This window comes from Ursus americanus, chromosome 12 (genome assembly GCF_024610735.1).
Source record: "Ursus americanus isolate L20-20 chromosome 12, mUrsAme1.1.p, whole genome shotgun sequence".
NCBI classification, from domain to species: domain Eukaryota; kingdom Metazoa; phylum Chordata; class Mammalia; order Carnivora; family Ursidae; genus Ursus; species Ursus americanus.
In genome coordinates, this window is record NC_142138.1 from 9,000,561 (window position 1) to 9,024,770 (window position 24,210).

Below are 24,210 nucleotides of genomic sequence, written 5' to 3' on the forward strand. Positions count from 1 at the left end.
TGGGTAGTTCACTCCCTACTTCTGGGACTCCAATCCTCACAGGCAAATTGAAGAAGCGTCCCCATAGCAGGTGAGAACTGAGTTCCCAGGGACACAGGTCCAGCCTCTGGACTGCTATAATGCCCTTACCAGCACCCTCCCTCCCTGATGCCTGTGCTCCTCTGCCCCAGCCAGGTGAAGCTCCTGAGCTCAGGAAACAAAGGACAGACCAATGCTTAACCACGCCTTACTTGGCAGTTTCCAAGAGTTTGACAGCCTCTTCATTTCTGCCTTGCTCCATAAACAGTAGGGCCAGCTCCAGCAGGGCGTTTGGGATCAAGTAGTGGTCATATTTAATCTTCTTTTCACTGTGGGACAGAGGAGGACATGGCTTACAGGCTCTGCCCTTGAGATATCCTTCAGACTCTTCCTGAGCCTTCCCCAAGTGGGAGGATCTAATCCATGCCCTCACATGGGGTTTCCTGATAATGAATCCTAGTTGGGGAAGGTTCCTACTACATAACCGTAGAAAGGCTTATGATCCACAGTAGATAGCCTTCCAGTCCTCTACACCTAGGGCCCCAATTCCCTGACAACTTATGGCTCAGGCCGTGTCCTTAGACCATGCCCACCTCTGTCCCCAACCCCCTTTGTCCAGGTTAAGTGGTTTACTAAATTAGGAAATCTGTCTCCAGGCTGGCCCTTCTGACCCACCCTCCATGCTGCCCCAGCGATACTCTTTTAAAAATGCCAATCTGCCCTGCTCAGTATCCTTCCTGATCTTTTCTGTCTATAGGATAGAGTTCAGCATTATAAGCAAAACATCCAGGCCCTTCTCAATCTAGTCTCCCTTATCTCATCTATAAGCCTTTCCCTCTATAACTTCACCCAGGTAGGGAAGGACCTAATCACTGTCACCCCAATCTTAGGTGTTTTTCCTGTGTCCAGGCATTTGCACACGCTATACCTACCTACTCCACGTAGAACTCCTGCTTGCTTTTCTCTGCCTGATAAACTTCCCAGTTAAAACGGCATCCCTGGAAAGCTTTTCTTGCATTACGTTTAGGTCCCTCCTCAGGGCACCTGCTGTCCTCTCTGCTTTCTTCTAACACAGCCCTTATCATACCAGATTGAGGTGCCTGTAGCTATCTGTCTGTAACATTTGTGCTCCTCAAGGGCAGAGTTGAATTACAAACTCTAGCAGGCACCATTCACCTGAAACTTCAGTGTGGGTGGACTCCTGTAGTTGGGCAATCCGGTGGCACCGGGGAATGAGGTCTGAATGATCTGTGCCCAGCAAGGATCCTGGCATAGAACAGACACTAGTACAAGTGTAGTGAATTGGGAGGTAGGCTAGGGTCAAGCACTGGAGTGCATGTGAGGAAGGAGACCCCTCTGCCAATTCTACCCAGGAGACGGGCCCAGCAGTAGGCCACCTGGAGTGGGAGCAGCCACAGAGGCACTTACTTGAAAGAGATGCTCCTAAAATTCTCCTCAGCTTCCTGGACACGGCCCAGGTATTTCAGACAGAGGCCTTTCAGCAACTTCACCAAGCACTCATCATCCACTGAGTACTCATTCTCTAAGAATAGGGGAGTGAGGGAAAAAGACAGGCTTGTTTATTTCTGCAACAGTTACTCATGGAGACCCTAGTCTGCTGGGCCCTGGGGACAAAGGTGACCCACACAGTCACTGTCCTCAGGAAGCTCACATCTGGGAAGGAAAGACAGATACTGAGACAGCGACAATGTAGTGAGATCAGGATTGACTGAAGGAAGCCCCAGGGGCTGTGGGAGCACAGAGGAGGCCTTGACCCAACTGGGGAACAAGGGACAGCTTGGAGAAGCTGCCATTGAAGTTCAGTCTTAGAAAGGGAAAGAACTGTTAACCAGAGATGTAAGGAGGGACATTTTTAGTAGAGGAAACCTTTAACTGTGAAGACCTGGGATCTGACTCAGCCTGGCAGGTTCAAGGGCCGGGGTTAGTCACCTGGGCCCTTTTCCAGCATCTCTTCAGCCTTGGTGATAATCCCAAGTATCCCGTCTGTGAGTTCCGGCTGCTTCCCAATCACAGCGTAGCCATTCCAAATGTACATCATTTCCTGAGGGCAGGGGAGCAAGTCAATCCAAGGGTCTCCTCCCCAGGGGGCCTCAGTTTCCCCAGCTGTGAAATGGGCAGCTCAGATCAAGAGGATCACTACAGGGCCTTCTAGCTGTAATCTTTTATGACAAATCTCAGCCCAGCCTATGAAGCTGTGGGCTTGCAGGGGTCATGGCAGGGAGTCTCATCACTGATAATTGGGATTTCACCTCACACCAATGTGGATTTAAGCCATATCCTAGCTGTTCTACTCACAGCTGCACATAGTTTTTAACTACTCTTCTGCTCATGGCTTCCCTGGGTGTTATCATGCTCTTCTCTCCCAACCTTTCTGTGTCCAAACTCTTCCCCCATACTTTGAGGACCAGGCTGTGACCCACATTCTCCAGGAAGTCCTCCTCCCTGCTCTGTCTGGCAGGATCTCCCATATTGGAGGAACTGTATTTACTTAAGCACTTCAGGATTTCCAATAGCTCTTAAGATTGTCACCCTGTCTCTCTTCTCCCAAGGCACTTGGCTTGAGTTTCCGTCATGAAAACTATGCAACACATCCTGATTCCTTTCTTTCCTTTGACTGCCAGGAATCTCAGAATACTGAAATAAATGTTCATTTATAGTAATTCTATTAGCATTTCCTATACTAGGAAACCAGGTAATAGATGTGAAACTGATTTGTATACAAAAAGTTCTAAAAAGATCTTATTGTTTTGTTCTTACTATTATGGGCTAAGGAGGGAATTTAAGTTTAGAACCAGTATTCCTCAAATGGTTTATATGGTCCCAAGTTAGCAAATGTTTCTTTAAAAAAAGAGGTATGGGCCAGATAACTTAGGGGGAAAAATCATCTTCAAGCTTATTCTTGGAGACTTACCATACATATTATTATATAAAGGCTTCAAAAGGTCCACAGTGTATAAACTTTGTTTAGGCCAGTCTTTCCCAAATATATTTAATAACAAACTATTTTAGGCATAAATAGCATTTTGCAGATTATAATGTTTGGGAAATTGTCTCCTAAATTTCTGGTACAGTCACTTCTTGCCCTTCCTGTCCATTACCCCCCATATAACAGTTTTATTCTACGTTTTAAACTATAAACAGCTTCTAGGGGCGCCTGGGTGGCTCAGCGGTTAAGCGTCTGCCTTCGGCTCAGGGCGTGATCCCAGCGTTATGGGATCGAGCCCCACATCAGGCTCCTCCGCTATGAGCCTGCTTCTTCCTCTCCCACTCCCCCTGCTTGTGTTCCCTCTCTCGCTGGCTGTCTCTATCTCTGTCGAATAAATAAATAAAATCTTTAAAAAAAATAAACTATAAACAGCTTCTAAATGTGTTTAGAAATAATCTAGGATACATAGTAAGTTCTATATTGATATTCAGTTTTTGACTCATAACACAGTTTACCAGGTAGTTCTCATTACTGTTGTATGAAATGGGCAAGGTGTATATCATTCCTAATTTTACTTTTAAGGGAAGGGGAGCCCTATCCAAGGTCACATTGTTAGTGAATGGTGGAGCCAGGACCAGAAAAAAGCAGTTCCCTTTCCACTTTTCTGGCTGCCTTAGTATTTGAATAACAAAGACACTTAACAAACTGGAAACTTCTCTGATGCCTGCTCAAATCAGGAGTGGAATTAGCATCATAACAGTGGTTCAGAATCTAGGCTCTGGATCCATTCTAGGTTTAAATTCTAACTTCAACTCTCTAGCGTGTGACCTGGACAAGTTATTTTACCTTTCTACTTATATCTTACCTATTTATTAGATATTTTATCTTTCTACTTAACTACTAGGCCTTATTATCCTCATCTGTATAATGGGCATACCACCACCATCTACTCAGGGTTGTTGTGAGGATCAAATGAGTCAATGGGTGTAAAGAACACAGCCAGTGCCCAAAAGCATTGTCAGCTATTGTTACTACAGAGTTGAATATTACATGGTCCTAGGCTTCAGAAAAGCTTGGTCCAATGAGGGGAACAGTGTGAACAATTATAATCATGTGACAAGACTGAAACAAATGGGTGGGAACACAAACAGCTGAGTGGTGCCCTTGCCTGGGCACAGAGGTGTGGGCTTGCTCTTTCACCACAAGGCATCTGAAGCCTGCTCACTTGTCTCCCTGCCCCCATCAGACCAGTACTTTCTCAGGCAGGGGCTGGCTCAGGCCATTTGTGTGCTGCCCTCACAGTCCCAGGTAAACTGTGAAATCCTTTCCAGGGCCCTGAGGCATGAAGATCTTTGTCCCCCATCCACTTCCTTCTGGCCAGAGCAGTATCTCTGGCTTTCAGCTAATCCCCACAATCCCAAACAAGTACAGGGACAGTCTAGACCCTCCTACCCACCAGAGCAGGGATTGGCAACGAGATCGGTTTGGGAGAGAGGTAGCGTCTGGACTTCCGGATGGCAAACTTCTCTGTAGGTAGAGATTTCCCAGCAATCTTGAGCTTCAGACCAGGTACCGCTCTGTGAAAGAGATGATGGGAAGAAAAAGCTAGAGAGGACTGAGATCTCCAGCCCCCCCCCCCCCCCGCAGCCTCTGCTTGGCTCCTCTCTGGGCCTCAGTTCCCCCAGCGTATATGAGGGACTGTGTTGGACTCAAAGCCTGTGGCTGTGGTCTTATCACAGGCGCTGCCCTCAAACCCAACCACTTCCTGAGGCTAGGTAAGAGGCCTCCTCCACACCAGCTGGCAGAGATGAGAATGTCAGCAAAGGCCCCAGGCCTGCTTTGCTACTTGTCTTGCTTCCACTCTTAGGCCTCATTTCCAGAAGGCCTAGCAGAAGTCTGACCCCAGTTTCACAGGGGAGATTAACACCCAGAGAAAGGGAAGAACCTGCCCACAACCACACGGCTCAAACCTTTCATTAACTGGCCACGCGCGCTGTGGCCTCCTTAGCTGTTTCCAAGGGCAAAGTGACGTGTGTGCAGCAGGCAAGCCTCCACATCTGGGGCCTCACCCACCCAGCTCCATCCCACCCTCCGATTTCTGCCACAGTCACTGGGCGTGGCTGTGACCCTCAGGCCTGAGCCATCCAGCTGGGTCTAGTTGTGAGGTTCCCTGCCAAACACCTCCCTTGTTTATTCACTGTGGAACCTCTCTGGGCCCCAGTTTTCTCATCTCTGAATTGGACATAGTGATATGAAGGGGAGCAGAATTTGTCACCCCAAAATATGTCTCTTTGGCATAAGGATTATTTTAGGCCGATGAAGAAGCAGCAGATACCGGAAAAGCTCTGAAAACCTAGTAGCAGCTGCTCTTTTGTAAGAGATAATTATATTTATAAGCGAGATCTCCCATTTTTAAGGGCTGCTTCTCTGTACCTGGAAGAGGATGACAAGCCCTGGAAACTCTTAAAGGAGAAAGCAGAGACTTAAATCTGCAGAGCCACCTTACCCTCCTGTACTGTGCTTTGCCTGAAAACCCCCCAAAACTGGCTCCCCACCCCCGGACATCTTTTATCTTTAGCTTGGGATGGTATTTAAAGTGCTGGCTTGGGCCATTTCAGTTACTCAGTTTTCCTGGGTCTCTCCCATGTATACAGGAGGTATACATGTTATTAAACTCCAGTTTATTTTTCTCCTGTTAATCTTTTATTATGGGGGCGGGGTGAGTATCTTAGCCCGTCTCTAGCCGAGAACTTAAAACTGCAGAGGGAAAATGATCCTTCCTCCCCCATAGATACTTACCCTCCCAGGCTTTCTGGAAGAGCTATGAGATGGAGAAGTGGAGGCACTTGGTAAAGGATAAACACCCTACTATTGTGACAGCAGTTAGCGGGAAGCTCAGGGTACCACAACTCCCAGGTCTGCAAATTGGGGTCAGCCCTCACCCATAACCTGAAGAAGGCCTGAGGCTCCATCCTTAGCCCGCTGAGGCTGAGCCCTGCTCTAGACCCTTGGCAGAAGGCAAACAGCAGCACAGATCATAATAAAAACAGCCGTGATTTAGTGGCTCCAGGCCCTACCCCAGGCTCTTCAATATGGTCTCTATTTGATTCAAAAACAACCCTACAAGGCAGAAGTGGTTATTCCCATTTTATAGCTGCTGAAATTGTTCACAGTGACATAGCTAAGAAACGGCAGAGGCTGGATTTGATCCTGTTTGATTGCCACATTTTGGTTCTTTACTGTGCTTCTCTGAGGATAGCAGTCTAACTCAGCAGAAAGGACCTCTATGAACCTCAGTGTCCACATCTATCCCACTGACCAGAAGAGGCTCAGTGGAAAGGATGTTGACAAAACCACTTTCTTGAGGGAAAAAAAAAAAAAGCCCTCTGAACAGATTCAAAGGGCTGGAACAAGCAGCAGCAGGAGGTGGTGGTGATGCAAGGGAATGAGGCACATGGGGTGATCCTGGGGGAGGGACAGGGAGCTCAGAGCCAGAGGAGTTAAGCCGGCCACCTCCCTCCCTGCTGCCCACAGCTCACAGGGTGGCTGTGGGCAGATGTGGCTGAGGCCCCGGACCCACCTAAACAACTCCACTTCATCATCCCCGAACGGCTTGTAATCCTCCTTTCCAAACATGCTGAGGTAGGCGGCCTTCATGTAGATGTAGGTGGCCTGTGCAAGGCAGAGCAAGAGTCAGAGGTAAGCAGCCTGTCCTCCAGGTCCCTCATTCAGACCTCGCAGGGCCAGCCCCGTAGCCAAGCCCCAGGGGAGATACTGAGGGAGGAAGCCGAAGCCCCTTGAGGACTTGAGCTGGGAGCTAAGTCCAGGAGAGGCCCACATCAAAGCTGCTGCCCTCCCTCCTCTGAGGCAGCGAAGGGAAGGACTCAAACAGCAGGTGTTTGTGCAGGGCAGTGCGGAGGTGAGGATGGACACACAGAGGGCAGTAAGGGCTCCCGGAAAGCAATTCCTTCAGACTGAATCCTTGAGAGCCAATGGGAAGATTCAGAGACCTGAGAAAGGACCCTTCCAGACAAGGGGAACAGCCTGAGCAAAGCCAGGGAGGGGCTGAGATGTGTGGTAAGGAGGCGACAAATAGGTAGCATAAAGTATGGAATGCATAAAAACAGGTGTGAGGGCAGAAGAGTGAGTCAGGGTCCCTGCGTATAACTGCCTTCTTGTGCGCCGGGCACCGTACCTACCTCACTTCACTTGATCCCAAAGATAATGCCAGAAAGGAATCTGTACTTTGCCTCTGCTTCCAGGGACTGCAGAGCTTCTGGGGGCAGAGCTGGAAGTGACCCCAGGTTTGTGTGCTTCCAGGGCCTTGCCCACTGGGTCTACAGCCAACCCTGACAGTGATGGTGCAGAGACCCCCGGCCCCACCCCAAGGTACATCCCTCATAGCTGCTCCCCTTCCCCAGGAGTCCAACGCTCGAGAAAGCTGGCTCTGTCCTGCCCTCCAGTGGCCGAGCCTTGAACCTCAGCTCCTGCCACCAGGGGCTGTGGAGGAAGTACCTGCCAGAGGCTCACAAAGAAGTACAGGGGGTGGAGAAGGAAAGGGAGCGGGACACGTGGAGTCAAATCTCAGGAGAAGGCAGAAAGCAGCCTCCACCTGGGAGCCCCTCTCAGGCTGAAGCTCAGGGCTACTCCCAGGTCCACTCTGCCCTCCACACTCTGTCTACCCTTCACAAAATGAGGAAAAGCTGGTCTTCACAGGGGTGGTGGGAGGAATCTCCCCCCTCTGAAACCTGTTCCTCATTCTGTCTTTAACCTCCTGGTGTCATCCTTACCTTCTCCCTCTCTGCCTGGCACTGAGTCAGCAAGTCCTCATGATCTTACCTCCCATATAGCTCTGGAATCCCACTGGTCTTGCTCTCACTCACTGCACCAGCCTCCATCTCGTGTCCCCTCCAGGATGTCTTTCTACTACCCTTGTCAATATGGTCTCCTAACCCATCTCCTTGCTCCCATCCCTGTGCCTGCAAGCCATTTCTACACCACTACCTATCTGTTTTTTAAATTTATTTAATGATTTTATTTAACAGAGAGTGAGCGCGAGTGGGGAAGGGGCAGAGGGAGGAGGACAAAAGACTCCGTGCTGAGTGCGGACCCTGATGTGGGGCTCAATCCCATGACCCTGAGATCATGATCCTGAGCTGAAATCAAGAGTCGGATGTTTAACACACTGAGCCACCCAGGCACCCACACTCTGATCTTTTTAAGTCAGGTCATATCAGTTCCTCTTTGAAATCTTGATATCCCATCATGCTTGGGATAAAATCCAGACTCCCTGTAATGGACTATAACCCCCTACCCTGCTTCCTCCCCCAGTTTCCTCTCCAACTTCGCCTCTGTTGTTTCCCCCTCTCTCATATCACTCTAGCCACACTGGCCTCTGGGCTGTTCCCAGAATACATCAGATGCACTCAGCGTCCCCCTCCCCCACTCTCTCATCTTCAGTGCCCTTTGCCTGGAACAGTCTTCATTAAGATATCCATATGGCTTGCTCCCACACTTCCTTCTGGTGTCTTCTCAGATGGGCCTTGCCTGATTTTTCTTTACTGCATATACCAGCCTGACATTATATTATACGGTACCCCTATTCGTGTGTTTCTTATCCCTCTTCCCACTAGAATATAAGCCTCGAGATGGGAGGTCTTTGGTTTGTTCACTGTTGGATGTCCTCAGGACCTGGCCCATGGCATGCCCAGCAACTGCAGGAGGGATTTCTTAGAGCACAGATCTAAGCCGCAAACATCAGGGGCTCCCCCACTGTCAAACTAAAGCCCAAACAGCCACTCAAGGCGCTTTGTGACCTACTTTTCTGACTCCTCTTTTGCCATTTCTCCCCCATCAGTCCTTAAACTCCCAGGCCTTCACTTGTGCCATCCCCTCTGCCTGGGATGCTACTGTCCCTCCTCACCAGGCTTATCCGCTGGCCTCCCTAAGAGCCTTCTCCTACCCCTCCACTGCCCCAAACAACTTCCCCTCATTGAGTCCCCAGAAGTTAGGATGGATGCAGTGACCTAGGGTTCTGAGACCCATAGACATCCAAGTTGTCAGGCAATGCTGTGGGGCCACACTGATGGAAAAGAGCCACCTCCCTGGGTGGGAGTCCTGTCTCCTCAGGCTTATCTGATTGTCCAATGATTCCACACATTTATTTTAATGGATTACTCTACCAGGCTCTGTGCAGACAGTCCGTGTCTTCAAGAAGCTTACAGCGAGGAACTTAGGGGGAAGGCCCCTCCGCAGTACCCCTGCACTCCCACCCACAAGGCCCTTGACCTGCTGACACACAACTTCTCGGCAGCACGCTAGCTCCTGAGCCTCTGTCCTAGCTGTTCTCCTCGCCTGGAGTACCCTTCCGCTTCCCCCACTCTGCCCCCAAATACTCCTCCTCTGTCCTCCTGGCTGGGCTGCTCAGGGCTGCCTCTGAGCTCCCCTTAGATTCCCCCCGCTACGGCGCTCAGCACACCGCTGTCACCACTTTGTGTGTGGCCACCTCAGCTGCAAGCACCGGGGGAAATGCGAGGGCTCCACGCGCACGACTTGGCACGGTCCAGGCAGAGAGGGATGCTGAGCGGAGGGGCTGACGCCTACAGTAATGGCCACACGCGAAGTCCCTAGAGCTGGAAGTTGGGGGATTCTGGTGGCCAAGTGCTGCAGATCAGCAATGAATGAGGCCTCAGAATTCGAGGTGCTACAACCCCCACTGTCACAGGAAACTTCTGAGGAAAGCATTGCGGGGGGTGGGGGGGGGGCGCTGACCACCTCAAAGTCACACAGTGAGCTGGAGATGGCGCTGACTCACAGCCAGACTTCCTGACACCTAGGAGGCCTGGCCCTCCCTCTGCTCCTCCCAGCAGCTGCGCAGCCACCCCAGGCCTCTTGTTCCCTGTGTTTGTGAACACGGCTGCCTGCCTCCCTCCACAGGAAGGCTTCTGGGTCACTTTAGATCAAGGTTCCCTGATAATGGCTAATACTTATTTTACCACTTACCATAATGTTATAAATTTTCACCTATTGTGGGCTTCTGCTGTGCTTTATTTTGCTTTCATGGCATCTCTTTAATGCCTCCCCCCACCAACCAACACTTCTTCTGGGGACATCACCTCATTTTTTTTTCTGGAGAACACCCCTCTCCTACTCTTGATCCATGAGGAATCTTCCCACCCCTGTTTCCAAGCACTGACGTGATCTACGCCAGACCAGTGAGCCTCAACTATGAGACTGTGGTTGAAACCAAAGGGAAGATGTGAGTTAGGGGCAGGCAATCCATGGCCACCCTGTCACATGGAGAAAACCCGCCCGCACAGCAAAGATGTCATAGAGCAGAGCATCCATTTTCCACAGATGGAAAAATGCCAAGCCCAGATGACATGATTTGAATTCCTGGATCCAGCCCTACCTGAAATCAGTTGTGCCTAGAATTTTCAGTTCTATGAACCAAAGAATCCTTTGTGTTTTCCACCTGCATAGTCCATATACAGTGGCCACTAACCCCATGTGACTTTTTAAATTTGAATTAAAATTAAATAAAATTTGAAAGCACCCAGTTTCCCAGTTGCACTAACACACTGCAGGTGCTCAATGAGCTGCTGTAGCTGGGGGCTACCTCCACCATAACAGAATGTTCTATCAGACAGCATTCACCGAGACAGTTGAGCCGTGCTTCTGTCCTTTGTGACTAAAAATCTTGACTGACACTGTAGTTCTAAACTTTATCTGCTCCTCACGGTCTTTAGTTTCCACCAACCCTGAGTACTCTTAGAACTTATGGTTCTATTTAAATGCCAGCTGAGACATCTGTTTTCAGTTAAGGGTTTGGCCCTGGGTCTGGGGGTTCACAGCCAGGCTGGGTTGGCCCCAGCACCTAGTGTCAGCCCACCTTGGACCAGGAGTTCTCCTTGCTGAGCAGGTCGGCATAGAAGTAGGCCATCTTCCACTGGCCCTTGTAGGTGAAGCACCACATCAGCTCCCAGTAGCACATGTGGTGGAACTGCTTCCAGTGCTGCTGGGCCTCACAGCACTCCTCGAACCGCTGGATGGCCTGCGGCGGGCACCTGCTGTCAGCCTCATGGCCCCACCACCCTGCCCCACTCCATAGCAGGCCCAGCTTCCTCCAGCGCACAGTGGGCCAGCCCTCTGCCAGGCTCAGGGAGGGAAGGCAGGCAGCAGCGCTGGGGAGATGGGAGTTCTGGGCTCCAGGCCTGGTTCTACCCACTAAGCCTCACTTACATATATAGGACGACCTTGGGCCCAGTGACTGCCCCTCCCTGGGACTCTAGTCTTTTGGCACAAAATGAAAGGATGGGATCGAGCTATAATGAAAGGATAGGAGGCAATGGAAAGTATTAATATGAAAGTGATACAATGTCTTTGCCTCAGAGCAAACTCCAAAGTTTCCAGTAGCTCCCATGAAAAGACCTGGACCCAGGGCATCTGTCTTGCTTCTTGAGGAATCACAGCCAAGGCCAGCTGGAGACCCCAGAACTCTATATTGTACAGTCCCTCCTGGGGATTCTGCCAGACCCGTGTAACCTCCCCTCTCGAACCCCTTCGATGGCTCCCTCCCATCTATGGAGTTCAGACTCCTTCGCCAGGTCATCAAGGTGCCCACGTCACAGCCTGGCACCGCTGCTCCATTCACAGTGCCTGTCACCATGCCCTGAACAAGTGGGGCTTACAAACCCCCCCCCACCCTGTGTCTGAGGGACGTCCCTGTGCAGGAATATGGCAGTCCTGCACCTTCCTGTCAGATCTTACTCACCGCAAACGCCACCTCCTCCCTCATCTTCCCAGACTGCTCCATTCCGAATGGCTTCTCCCTGCCCCTGGTCTCTTGTTGGTTCTCTCTTGGAGCCCTCCTCCCAGTCTGCCCACCGGTCTGGGGACTGCAAGGGGTCACCAGCACTGGCTCGGACCCCCATTACTCACTGTGTCAACATTGCCCTTAATGGCTTCAATCCGCCCCGCGAAGAACAGGAAGATGGCACCCTGCAATGACACGCATGTGGGTCTGTGTGGGCGCACAGGGCACATGGGCTGGGGGTATTCCATCAGGAAGGGGGGCTCACCTTAGGATATCGCTTCAGGTAGGGCTTCAAGAGCTTCTCTGCTTCCTCGATGTTGACATTCCCGGTACCTGAAGGAGGTGAGGCGACAACACGTATCACCACCACTGGCTCTTGGAATCCCCCCAGCAATCTACCAGGGGCTTCTTGGGGCCTCTTCTTCCCTCTCTGTGAAATGGGGATAATAATAATTCTTCTACCTCCAGAGTGATGTGAGGGTTAAATAAGATGGTGCTGATATCAGCCCGGCGCACCACAAGGCTCAGTAACCAAGAGCCCTGCCCACCAGGGTGGTACCCAGACCCCCAAGGGCCTGCCTACGGTGTCCTCACACCCTCTACTGGGTAGGCATGACCATCCCCATTTCACAGATGAGAAAACTGAGGCTGGAGCCAGGTCACACTCTGAGGAGGTGAGTGGTCAGCAGGCCAGGCCCCAAGACAGCTGGCGCAGCTCTGCTGATTCCAGTTTCAGCGCCCACCCCCCGGTCCTGTGGGCAAGCAGGGTCGCAGCTCCTTGCCCTCTAGCCCCCTGTCCTTAGAGCCAAACCCCAGATGCCCCAGCTGTCGCCCAGAGGGCGCTCCTACCGAGCACAAAGGTGAGGAAGGTGTGGTAGCAGAGCAGCAGCATGACACAGAGCACAGCGCGGAAGCTGTGCCCCGATGCGCCCTCCTCCAGCTGCAGCAGCCCGTAGTCCTGGGAGAAAGAGACCAATAGGCTGAGGCCAGACCCGGGGGGTGGGGGGACAGCTGTGAGGGCTGTGCTGCTGGAGCAGGGCCAGGAGAGCTCTGGACGCCACGTCTGGAACCCTGCCGACCAGGTCAGCGGCTCCCTGGCTGGGCCACCCTGAGCCAGGCCGCCCCTCTTGGTGCCTCAGCCACCTTCCTGGGGGCAGACGACACTGCTGCCAAGGCCAGGGTCGAGGCTTGGGTCCTGGTGTCCACCACTTCCTCCACAGCCCTGTCCCCATTCCTGCCTTTATTCACCTGCTGGCCCCCATGGTGAGCACTGAGGCCCTGAGCAGCCCCGAGTCTGGTCGGAGAGGAGGAGAGGCCAGACTCCACTTGAGGCAGATAATCCTAACCATAGGCTCAGAGCACAGATGGGACCACGAGGACTGCAGTCTGGGAAGGCTTCCTGGAGGAGAAGGCTCTAGAGCTTGGCTGGGGAGGAGGAGAGGTCAGACTCCACTTGTATCCCTGCCTGCAGTCTCTGCCCCTGTCTGTCCTCCAGGGTATTCTTGTTCTTTCTAATCTACAAATCTGACCTACCTCACCTCTGCCTCAAACACTCCAGAGCTTCCTTGCCTTCAGGATAAAGACAAGGCCAGAGCTGGTGTCTGAGGGCTCTCCCTCTTTGACTTTGCCACCCTCTCCTCCTAGCCAGGCAGGCCACACCATCCCACCTCCTGGCCTTTCTCATGTTCTTCCCTCCTGTTATCGTCCTGAAATCCTTCTCAGGACTCAAGGGCCTTCTTAAGAAAACAAAACTAAAGGGGACTTTCGGAGCCTCTAGCTGGTGTTTCCCCGGACCTGGGCCACGGACAGGTCTCCAGACAGACATGAGGCACAAGTGAGGGTCTTCCCTTCTCAGTCCTCTGTCTGCCCTGATGGTGTCCAGGAGAAAGCCTCAGGCCTGTGCTGGTGTGTGTTCAACACCACTGTCACGCTGAACACCTCTTGCCACAGGAAAACAGCCTCGGTGCGTCAAACAGCCTGCTTTCGCAAGGTCGCTTGCTGCTCGTGGTATCTACGGTTACGATGACGTTCTTATCGCGCCAAATAACATGGGTTTTCTAGGTAGTAGTGTTTCCTTTAGATAAACTTAAGTAAAAAAATATGAGCCACTTTTGGGAAAAATAATACATAAATAATAATATAGAGGTCTGCAAACGTGGCAAGTATCAGGAAAGGCCAGAGAAAGTTCAAGCTTGAGAAATACTGATCAGTCTAAAACAAAAAGCCCCTTGTTTTACCCAAAAAGGCCCAGAGGAGGAGGAGATGAGGCTGAACTGCCCCAGGATTCTGACTCCTAGGCCACTGTTCCTTCTATCATGAGGGGCCTCCTCCACCAGGGAGCTCTCCCCAATTTGCTACCTAGTACTCAGATTCCTGCCTTTAGCAAAGTCTCTGGGTGTTTGTGTCCTCTGGTTTCTGCCCTCAAGGCCTGACGCACGGTAGTGCATCTCTTAGGCATCTCCCAGACAAGAAAATGGTCCTGAGGGAAAGAACTTGCTCAAGGTCTGCCAAAGGGAGGAGGACCAGGTTCCGGACACTTGCAAGGCTCAGAGAACATGACTCCAGGCCACTGCATGAAGCTGCCCTTCACACCTGTCCTTACCCTATAGCCTCTTCATCTTGTGTGGGGCTGGGCAGGGATCACTGGCCCCATTTGACTGGAGAGCAGACTGAGGCTCAGGGAGGCTTGGGCCTTGTCCAGGGCCACACACTGAGGGGGGCTGTGCCAGGACTGGCACACAGGGCCTGCAGCCCCTCAGCCCCACCCTGTCTGGCTGAGCCAGTCAGGAGTCCCAGGAGGCAGGTGGTTACCTTGTTTCCTGAAAACCCCACAAACTCCAGCAGCCGCAGGATCCTGGTAGGAAGCATGGACAGCGTCTGCAGGAACAGAGGCAGGTGGTCAGTGGAGGGCTGGGAGCTGTCCCTCCTATTCCCCACACCCCCAGAGTCCTGCGGGTAATCCTGGGGAGCAGGACCTAGCTCCAGAATGCCCACAAGGAGGCCCAAGGTTTCTCAGAAAGCCAACTTCCCCAGATAGAGAAGCACTTCAGTGTGACAACTAGGAGCAAACTGTGTCTAAATCCGATCTCGCCGTGCCCACTGGGTCAGCCTCTCTATGCCTCAGTTTCCTCATCTGGGAACGGTAATAGCCCCTACCTCCTGGGGTACTGTGAAGATGGACCCAACTAACACATGTAAAGCACATAACAGGGCCCGCGCACGACAGCTGCTGCTGTCACACTGAATCCCTGCTCCGCACCAGGAGCTCTGTCATTGCATTTCATCCTCAGAACACACCTGCCAAAAAAGATCACTGCCCCTTTTGACAGATGGAAAAACCGAGGCACAGATGACAGGACATGTCTATGGCCCCACAGCTCATCAGAGGGGGAGCCAGTTCTCAAACCCAGGACAGCCTGGCTATAACCTGCCAAACCATCTGATGAACTCTGCCATTTGAACTTCTTAGCACATGGGCCCGGATCACTGTTCCCATTTTACTCACAAGGAAACTGGAACCCAGGGTGGGGCAGGGACCCCCGCCCCAAGGCCTGCTCTTGGAACAGGCTTTGCTTAGAGGGGAGAGAGCCACACCCTGCCACACATGCACTATTGGATAGGTCTCTGGACACCCAGGGCCGGGAGTCTAATTTGTTGATGAGCAGCCCCTCCTCCCAAGAATAGGCTTCAGGGCCACCCCACCTAGCTCACACTGTTCCTTCTGCCTTGAATACCCTTCCCACCTACAGATCCTTCAAGATTCAGCTTAAATATTCCCCACTCTATGAAACCTTCCCCAGCCACCCCCAGGGGTCTTGGCTTTCTGTTCCTGTGCGTTGCCCACTGCTTCCAGGCCTTTCTCCCTCCCTGCTACTGGTCAATGTTTAACCATCAGCTCTCCAAGGTAGAAAAGGCCCTGATTTATTGTGTTTGTCTTTTTCTGGTGCTATAAATACTGCCGTCATGGTGCATTTCAAGCTTTCAACCTGACTTGGGAAGAAATGCACAGAGGGACTCTGAAGCCAGTGCCAGCACCCACCCCCACCCCACCCCAGCTCTGAGCATCCCAGGCCGGCAACAAGTCTGCTTTATTGCTAGGTCCCCGGGCCAGCATGGGGCCCAGCACCACAGGCCAGCAGAGAGCAGGTGTAGGGCACTCCCACTCACCAGGTTGAAGGCTCCCACACCGAGCTTCACACCTCCTTCAAAGTGCCTGTGGTTCTCTCCCTTGCAGTATTGTGACGACTGCACAAGGCTGTCCAGCTCCCTGTAGAGAGAGACAAAGTCTTGTTTCAGCCACATAGTGGGCGCGAGGTCCCATTCCAGCTGGGACTAAGGTTGCCCCCCACTCCCAGCTGTTCTCAGAACTCCCTGGTGGTAGATTGATAACAGTTCTGGCAATCCAGAGAGCTGATATTTGAGGAACTTCTAACCCCATCTCCGTAATAACATACTCCTTGCCCCAGAATGTCAGCCTTGTCAGCCTCAGCACACCTGCCTTGTCCAGTGTCTAGGCATTTGCATATCCTCTGCATTCTCTCTAGAACAGTTTCTCAACCTTAGCACTACTGACATTTTAGGCTGGATACATTCTCCATTCAAGTGGAGGTGGGGGGCTGTCTGTATTATAAGATGTTTAGCAGCATCCCCCAAGGTTGTCACAACCAAAATGTCTCCAAATATTGCCAAATGTCCCAGTGAAGAGCCACTGGGCTAACTCCAACACCCCCTCCTCCTTCAGGAAGTCTACGTGGGGCCTCTTGGTTGAAATCCAACCTTCTTTTTCCTGGTCATCAATCAAACAGAGTCCATATCCCAGCCCACCTGGGGCAGGACAGAGGCTTTAAAGATGTGCCCACCTCCTTCCCAGGCCATGAGCACCTTGAAGGCTTTCAATCAGCAAACACTGACTGAGGCCTCTCTGTGCCAGGCACTGGAGGACAGCTAGAAGCAAAGCCACCAAGTGGCTGCCCTCACAGTTCTCCCACTCTAGGGAACAGACCCCCATCAAGTCACTGTGAGGGTAAGGAGGGCCTCAAAGGAGAAGACTCCCGGGGCCTGATCGAGTCTGGGGTTCAGGGAAGGTCTCTCTGAGAAGCTGACATTTGAGCTGAAACCCTAGGGATGGGGAGGGTTGGCCTGGCACAGAAAGAGGGTGTTCCCAGCAGAGAGACACCATGTCCAAAAGTCCCGAAGTAGGCCTGAGCTTGGCATGTTTGAAGAACTGAGGGAAGGCCCAAATGTCTGAGGCAGAGTGAGGTGGAAGATACTGTTCGCATGGCAGGAAGAGCTCCCAGGAATGACTCAGCATGACCTGGGACTTTATTCTAAGAGAAAGAGGAGCATCAGGAATTGGTAGAGGGTGACCTGGTAAGGTTTGTGCTTTGGAAACACCACTCTGGCAGCTGGTGAAGAGACGGGAGGGGGCAGAACACAATTCCAGCACGGACCGACAAAGTCATGCAGTGCCCGTATGTGTATTATATCCCAGCAGTACCTTGAAATCGAACTCGCACTGTCTCTGTGGGGAAGCAGTCACGTTATACGCAAGTAATGAATCATGGAACTTTATATCAAAAACTAGGGATGTACTGTATGGTGACTAACAAAAAAATATTATTGTTAAAAAAAACAGTCACGTTAGATGGTCTCAAGTCAATTCAAGTCAACTTTTAATGGAAAATGAGTTTTAATGCCAAACTCAAGGGAAGAAACTGGGCTTTCAAAGCTTTTTTGATTTTAGAATTGTAGATAAGAACTGTGGTGCCATGTTGAGTAGAAGTGTTTGGACTGAGTCTTATTTCTTTCATCCATTAAACAAGGCCAATGGCTGGCCCAGTGCTGAGATGGCATGGAAATGATCTGGCCCTCAGGAGGGTGTGAGTGTGTACCGGAGGGTCCAACGAAGTCTCCGTGCAGAAAGTGGCATTTGGATTGGGCCTTAACAGATGTGTAGGGGTTCTGCTGTTGTTCTCAAAATGAAAGTCCCTGTGTCTGCCTCCGAGCCCCTACCACACCAAGCTGTGTGTCCAGATCCTGTCTGATTTTCCCCTGCTCCGGGTGAGGCATAGACTCGGGGAATAGATATGCCCCAAAAAACCAGGGGAATAATATCCTGGAAATCTGAGGTCCTGAGGGTACAGACATCTGCCTGAGGTCACATGGCATTCTAGGCTTCCTGCCTCCAGCAAGTGCTCTCTGCCTCCCACAAAGCAGCCTGAGGGGCACAGGGTCATAGACGCTGTGGACCCAGGCGCCCCCAGCCCCACTCACTTGTAGGTCTGGTAGCTGTTTCGAACTTTGATGCCGCCCTTGATGAAGCTCACCATGTTCTCATCCTGCAGGAGGGAGAGATGCTAAGAGCCAGGCCTAGGTGGGGGGCCGCAGGCTTGAGAGGGATCACACAAGTCTCTGGGCCCAACCTGCCCGGCCTTGGGCCCAGCTCTATAAGGAGTCCTAGGGAATGGGGTCAGAGCTTAGCCAAATCAGGCCTCCCTAACCCTGGGACTTGAGAATTTCCTTGCCAAACAAGACCTCCAAAATGCCCAGGGCTCAACCACAGCCTCACAGTTACATATGCTAAGTGCCTGCAGAAGGGCCTGGAGAAGGCACTCCCCATGCTTGATAGTGCCTCCTCCAGGTGGAGGAAGAGCCAGACGGATGCTTTTTTTTTTTTTTGCATTTTTCTGTCTTTCGCAACAAGTAGCTATTTACCACATTTGTAATTTAAAGCACCAGTACCTACGGCCCACCTGTAGTTCCATTCCCGGGGGTATGCCCAAGAGAAATGGACGAACGTGGGCTGCGGGGCTGCGCAAGTCACCTTCAAGAATATTCACAGCACCGGTGTTTATAGCAGCCAGGAACCAGAAACAACCCAAATGCCTTTCAGCAGCAGAATGGACAAACAGACAGCTATATTCATAGAAGGGAATATTATACAACCACATAAGGCTGGGTAAAGGAAGCAAGTCCCCCACAGCTTGCGGGCTTAAGAAGCGTGAAGCCAACTAAAACAGAACAATATGCTGCTCAGACACGAATAGGAAGCTGAGAAAACTATTTTTAAAAAATAAGGTGGGAGATGATACACAAAACACTAGGCAGTGGTTTCCCCATGAGGGGAGGCAGGGGACACCGTGGGGAGGAGCCCAGAGGGCCAGGAGACTTGCTGTGTTCTGTTCTCTGGTTGGGTGGGGGAGCTCATGGGCGTTTATCTATCATGTGTAACAGAATACACAAATAAATAAAAGGCCACTCACAATGAAATTATTAACAGTCATCTAAATGAGGAATTAGGATTAATCTCATTCTAATTACCTGAGGTACAAAAAGAACAATAGCTAACAAAAATAAATAGTACCCCAATAATAAAATTCATATGTGTCTCTCTACCCCAATCCCCACATTCGCATGATGATTATATGTCATAACCCAGGCTTTCTGGTGAAGTCATGAGGTGATGGCTCTCATAATTACCACTGTGTGGTGAGGAGCACAGGCTCCAAGCTGACCAGACCTGTGTTCAAATCCCAGCTCTGCCAGTTGCTAATCAGATGACCCTGTGAAAGCGGCTCCTCCCCTCTAATCCTCCCCTTTGCAGGCCTGTGAGGGGAAGATTTAATAGTATATGTAAATTTATATAAAAACAACCATGCTTTGGGTGTAAGATCTATAAAACCACATAGCTCTAATGTTCATACAAAGCCTGGTATGTCATAGAATCAAGTTTAATCCATTCAAACTTGCTTGTTGAATGAATCAAGCGTAAAGCAGGCTTTGTGCGAATGCCTGTCTCCCCACACGGCCCTTAGGAGGAAAACAGCAGTCATGAGGTGGAAGCACATCCTAGTAGTGGGTGGGAACACGTGTGCTCGGTGTGGAGAGGGGGAAAGCCCATCACCGCAGCCAGCGAGCCTGGCTGGGGCTGGGAGTGCTGGGGTCACCGAGCCTCAGTCCTCTCCTGAACCACAGGGAGGCTGGCTGTGGCTGCTATAGCCACTTCCGGCTTGGAGATGGTGACTGATCCGAAATCCCCAGGCCGTTTGCACAAGGAGAGGGTTCCTACCTGCAGGAAGGTCAGAGCTGCTCTCTGCAGCAGACACTCTGCATAGCAGACCTCAGCATGGATTTCCTCTGTAGGGAGAAAACCAAAGCCCTGAGGCCTTCTGGAACTCTTGGCAGGTAGCATGAGCCAAATCCTCCCCACCCTACTTCCCAGAAGGCAAAGGGAGCCCGAGTCAGCACCTTTCTCCTCCCCCCATGGAGGCAGGGGTCCGGCTCCTTCACAGCTTTCACCATGGTCCAGAATTAGCTCACATTCCCCGCACCTGCCTTCCACCTGGTTCCCCCAGCCCACCAGCCAGAGTGTCAGCAGGCCCTTCTCTTGTTCTCCAAGCAGCAGGGCAGGTGCTGTGCGCCAACCCCCTGCAGTGCCCGGCCAGGAGAAAGTGCTGGGCTGAGTGGACAAAGAAGATCCTGATCAGGGAAGCCCACAGGCTGTAGGAATAAGGGAAGGAGAAGCCCAGGGAGTCAGGGGAGACTTCAGAAGAAAGGACATTCGAGTCTGGCCACCTGAGTTGAAAAGAAATGGAAGGATGAGGCAGGAAGAGCTTTCAAGGCAGAGGCCTGGGAGAACCAAAAACTCTGGGGACCGCCAAGCACAGAAGGTTGAAATGGGGTGAGGTAGGGAGAGACTTAGGGGACAGGTGAAGATGAGGGGCAGCGGTCTGGTTGCAAAGGGCCTTGAACGCTGCTGGAGGACTGCAGACTTGGCCCTGTGGGCATCAGGGAGCTCTGGAGTCATGGAGGAGGGAGTGGCATTGTCATATTCATTCTTTTGTGCTGGAAACTTCAAGGGCTCTTGAGGGTGGGGAAGGCCATTTGCTCCTGCATAGAAGAGCCCCCCACTGCTCACAGCTGGCCCCTGCTACCGCCAGACCTGCCACAGGTGGTCACGGCACACAGGCCCTGGCAGCCCAGACCATCCCTTCCCCCGCTTTCGGCTTTCTCATCCTGGTGGGCCAGCCTCCAAAACCACATTCCCCTCTGGGACACAGGATATCACTGTGGTCATCAGGCCAGAAAACCCAATTGCACACACAGTTCTAAGCCTATCCTGGCCCGAGGAGCAAAGTGCATGGACCTTGTGATAGCATTTTCTTTCCCCAACTTCTGGGTCCACAGCAGGTCATGCCATCAGGTAAGTGAGCCCTCTCCCCAACCCCCCCCCAACCTGAGAGCAACTTCTCCAAAGGCCCCAGGTCTGACCCATCTGTGCCCCAGCACCTAGGCCAGGGCCCAGCCCCTTTGGTGAAACTGGGAGGTTAAGTGCCCCTTCCCACCCCTCCCTGGGCCCGGAACAGGGTGGCCTGGGGTCAGCAGGGTTGAGAGGACGAACATTCAGATGCCACACCTTCCGTGAACTGGTCCATCGTGGGGCGGTGCACCAGGCTACTAAAGGAATCTGTCACAGAGGACTTCTTCCGGTGCCTGAAGAGGAAAGAGGGACCTCAAGTCATTCAGTGAGGGTGAGCAAGGGGCCCGGGTGGGCTCAGACGCATCTGCCACCCTTCCCATGGGACTCCACCCACACTGAACTGGCAACTCTCTTGAGTCCAGGCTTCCTCACACCCTTGCTTCTGTTGTAACCCCTACTTGGAGCTCCTCCCCTCCTTCTTCAGCCCCAGCCGATCCTCGTCACCCTTCAGGACCCAGCTCCAGCATCACCTCCTCCAGGAAACCTTTCCTACTCCTTTGGCAAGACCCCCACAGCCCCTGGAGCTTCCCTGCAGCACGCTGGGAGGTCACCGTCCGCGCTTCTCCCAGACCAGCCAGTTCGGGTGTCGGGGGGCCAGGTCTGACGCTCCCTGGGTGACCCGTGCCCAGCACAGCAGCTGGCCTAGGGCAAGCATGAGTGTGTGCCCAGTGAAAGACAATACTACCTGTGTACAAACACTGAGGGTTCATTCATTCATTCATCCATTCAAGCAGTGTATGTGTACCAAATACAAATTACGCCCCAAGTCCTGTGACCAGTAACTTCATTCAGTTCCCACAACGACCCTATCTTTATACCTATTTTCCATATGAAGAAAGTTGAGTCCAGAGAGAGACTTGCCCAAGATCAAAGAGTTATTACGTGACAGAGCCAGAATTCGTCTCCATGAAATTAGGCCTGGCCCCTGAAGTTGCTTAGAGACTGGCTCAGACAACAAAGCTCCTGAGCAGAGCTGACAGGGCTTGGGGACACATCTTCTTAGCCAAAAGGAGCATCATTAATAGTGGCATTTTAGGCATTGGGATAGGCCAAGGTAGCAGAAGGATGGCCCTCAACACCCCTCATCCCTGCCCGCCCCAAGGCCCTGACCTCTGACACAGCGTCTGTGCCTCCTTCATCATGTTGCCAGCCAGCAGGATGTCCTGAGGGTCAAAAGTCATCATGGCCTGCATCTCCAGGATGGTGGCATACGTCAGCGAGTGGTACATGCTCTCCTTGGTTCTGCCAGAGAGAAGGGACATGAGAGCACCAACTCCCGGAACTGCAGAGGTAGCCGGCCTGTGCTGATCACCACCATGACCTCTCCGAGCCAGCATGGTGGGGAAACGGATCCAGGGAGGGCAAGAGACTCTTCCAAGGTCTGACCGTTCCATTGCTGCACAAAAGGCCTCAGACCCCAGCTCCTCTCCTTCCTGCTGCGTGGCACCAAGTGATTTTCCAACTCTGAGCCTCAGTTTCTCATCCATTCTGCAGGGATGGCAGCAGCAAGGCTGTGGGGAGGACTCAAGAAGGGCTTTAGCAACAGGTTGGCCTGAGGCCATGCCCCTAGTGCCCAGGGCCTGCCTCTCGCCTTCTGCCCCACCTCCCAGAGCACAGCCCAAATCCCTTCTCCCCTCAAGCTCCCCTTCCCCGCCCTATCCCTGGGGTTTGCCCCATCCTTGTTCCCTGGGCCTCACTGGCCGCATACCCTCCTGCCTCTCCCTATCCTATCATCTGACCACGCCCCTATCTGCTGAAGTCCTCCCGTGGCTTTCAAGTCCTATGGGATAACGCTTGCGCCCAAGGCTCCACACAACACAGGTCCTGCCCGCCTCTCCAGCCCAGCCCTCTGGCCCTTCTGCCCCAAGATCTGGTCACATTCAAGACCATACCCCTTGCCACATTGAGACACGAGTGCTCTCAAGAAATTCCTACACTTTCCCTCCTCTTGGCATTTGCACATGCTGTTCGCTCAACCTGAAATGCCCTTTCCCCACCCCCACACCCCGATTCATCTGTCAAGGGCCTCAACTGCCTCCAAGGCCATGGGCATCGGGTCTCCCTCCTCAGGGAGCATGTGTCTATAACAAGGCATAGGTCATACTGAATTTGTATCAGCAGAGGCTTAGCTCTCTCCTCAGACTTAACTGTGGGCACCTCAAGGACAGAGCTTGTGTGGAACGCATCTCTGTCCTCAGCACCAGTGCGACAGGGCCTAGTGAGCCAGTCTCAGGAACTTTTGCTCCTGCCATCCTGCTTCTCCACGGCCCAGACCTCTCAACTGAAAAGTATATGGTGGGGGGTGGGGGAATGGCATTTAGTCTAACAAACGCAAAGAGAAGCAGGCAAGGAGGGACAAGAAAAATGTAGGTCCCCCTATGCACTTAGGGAAGTCGCAATATGTCTGGGCCTTGATTTACACTTCTGCAAAATGGGGACAATAACGCTGGCCCGTCCAGGTTCCTGTGGGACTGGCGGGGGATTACTCTTGCTTGCACACAGTAGGTGCTACGGCAATTTTCACTCCCTTCGCTACATCCCTTCATTAATTATCAGTGCCGGGCTTCTGCTGGGAACTTCAGGGGAAAGAGATGACTAAGGTTTATAGACTGTTCTATTGTAAAATCATGTGACTTTACCCATTTTCATGCCTTTCTCATTCATAAAACTCTCTGTAAAATCAAAAACGCTTTGTAAATTAAGTGCTTTTTAACTTCCTGGTGACCCCCCCCCCCCGGGATATTATCCTGGGGAGTCAGTCAGCGGTTTTTAAAGGAAATCTAAGGGTGATCCACCCCTCACCAGCCCCTGCAGCTGTCAGGATACCTCGCAGGTCTTCGCTAGAAATGCTTAATCTGAGGGCAGTGGCTTGTGGAAAGGAGGCCACAGCCTGAAGTGGGGACAGAACTCAGGCTACAGAGTCCCTGAAACACAGGTTGAAATCTTGGCTTTGCCAGTGACCAGCTGTGTGATCCTGGTGAATCTTAAAGCTCTCTGAGCCTCAAGGTTCTCCTCTGTAACATGGATACAATAATCCTTCTCACCTAGGACTCTGGGAGGCTTAAAGAGCACACCCGGGCCAGGGCCACATCGCCGATGCTCAATAAATGTGAGTCCTTCTGTGTCTGCCAGGGTCAAGGGTCACTGGATAGAAACTCTCTCCTTCAGGAG

The 24,210-nt window shown here is 52.1% G+C and overlaps 1 protein-coding gene across 5 annotated transcripts in view; it reads right to left on the reverse strand.

The window, feature by feature from the left end:
- Positions 1-24,210, reverse strand: part of TTC39A (tetratricopeptide repeat domain 39A) — a 56,126-nt gene that overhangs the window by 6,377 nt on the left and 25,539 nt on the right. For 3 of the 5 annotated variants that reach the window (XM_045799571.2, XM_045799572.2, XM_045799573.2), the window contains exons 3-17: positions 22,150-22,281; positions 21,196-21,272; positions 19,849-19,916; positions 18,054-18,118; positions 15,948-16,047; positions 14,592-14,657; positions 12,630-12,738; positions 12,046-12,113; positions 11,906-11,965; positions 10,857-11,018; positions 6,546-6,637; positions 4,422-4,542; positions 1,969-2,080; positions 1,447-1,561; positions 231-347 (exon numbers count right to left, since the gene is read on the reverse strand). In XM_045799571.2, the coding sequence (XP_045655527.1) occupies positions 231-347; positions 1,447-1,561; positions 1,969-2,080; positions 4,422-4,542; positions 6,546-6,637; positions 10,857-11,018; positions 11,906-11,965; positions 12,046-12,113; positions 12,630-12,738; positions 14,592-14,657; positions 15,948-16,047; positions 18,054-18,118; positions 19,849-19,916; positions 21,196-21,272; positions 22,150-22,281 (1,464 nt within the window). Of the gene's footprint in view, positions 1-230; positions 348-1,446; positions 1,562-1,968; positions 2,081-4,421; positions 4,543-4,935; positions 5,076-6,545; positions 6,638-10,856; positions 11,019-11,905; positions 11,966-12,045; positions 12,114-12,629; positions 12,739-14,591; positions 14,658-15,947; positions 16,048-18,053; positions 18,119-19,848; positions 19,917-21,195; positions 21,273-22,149; positions 22,282-24,210 lie in introns of those variants that run through there. The other 2 variants (XM_087865867.1, XM_045799575.2) reach the window with 2 other exon arrangements.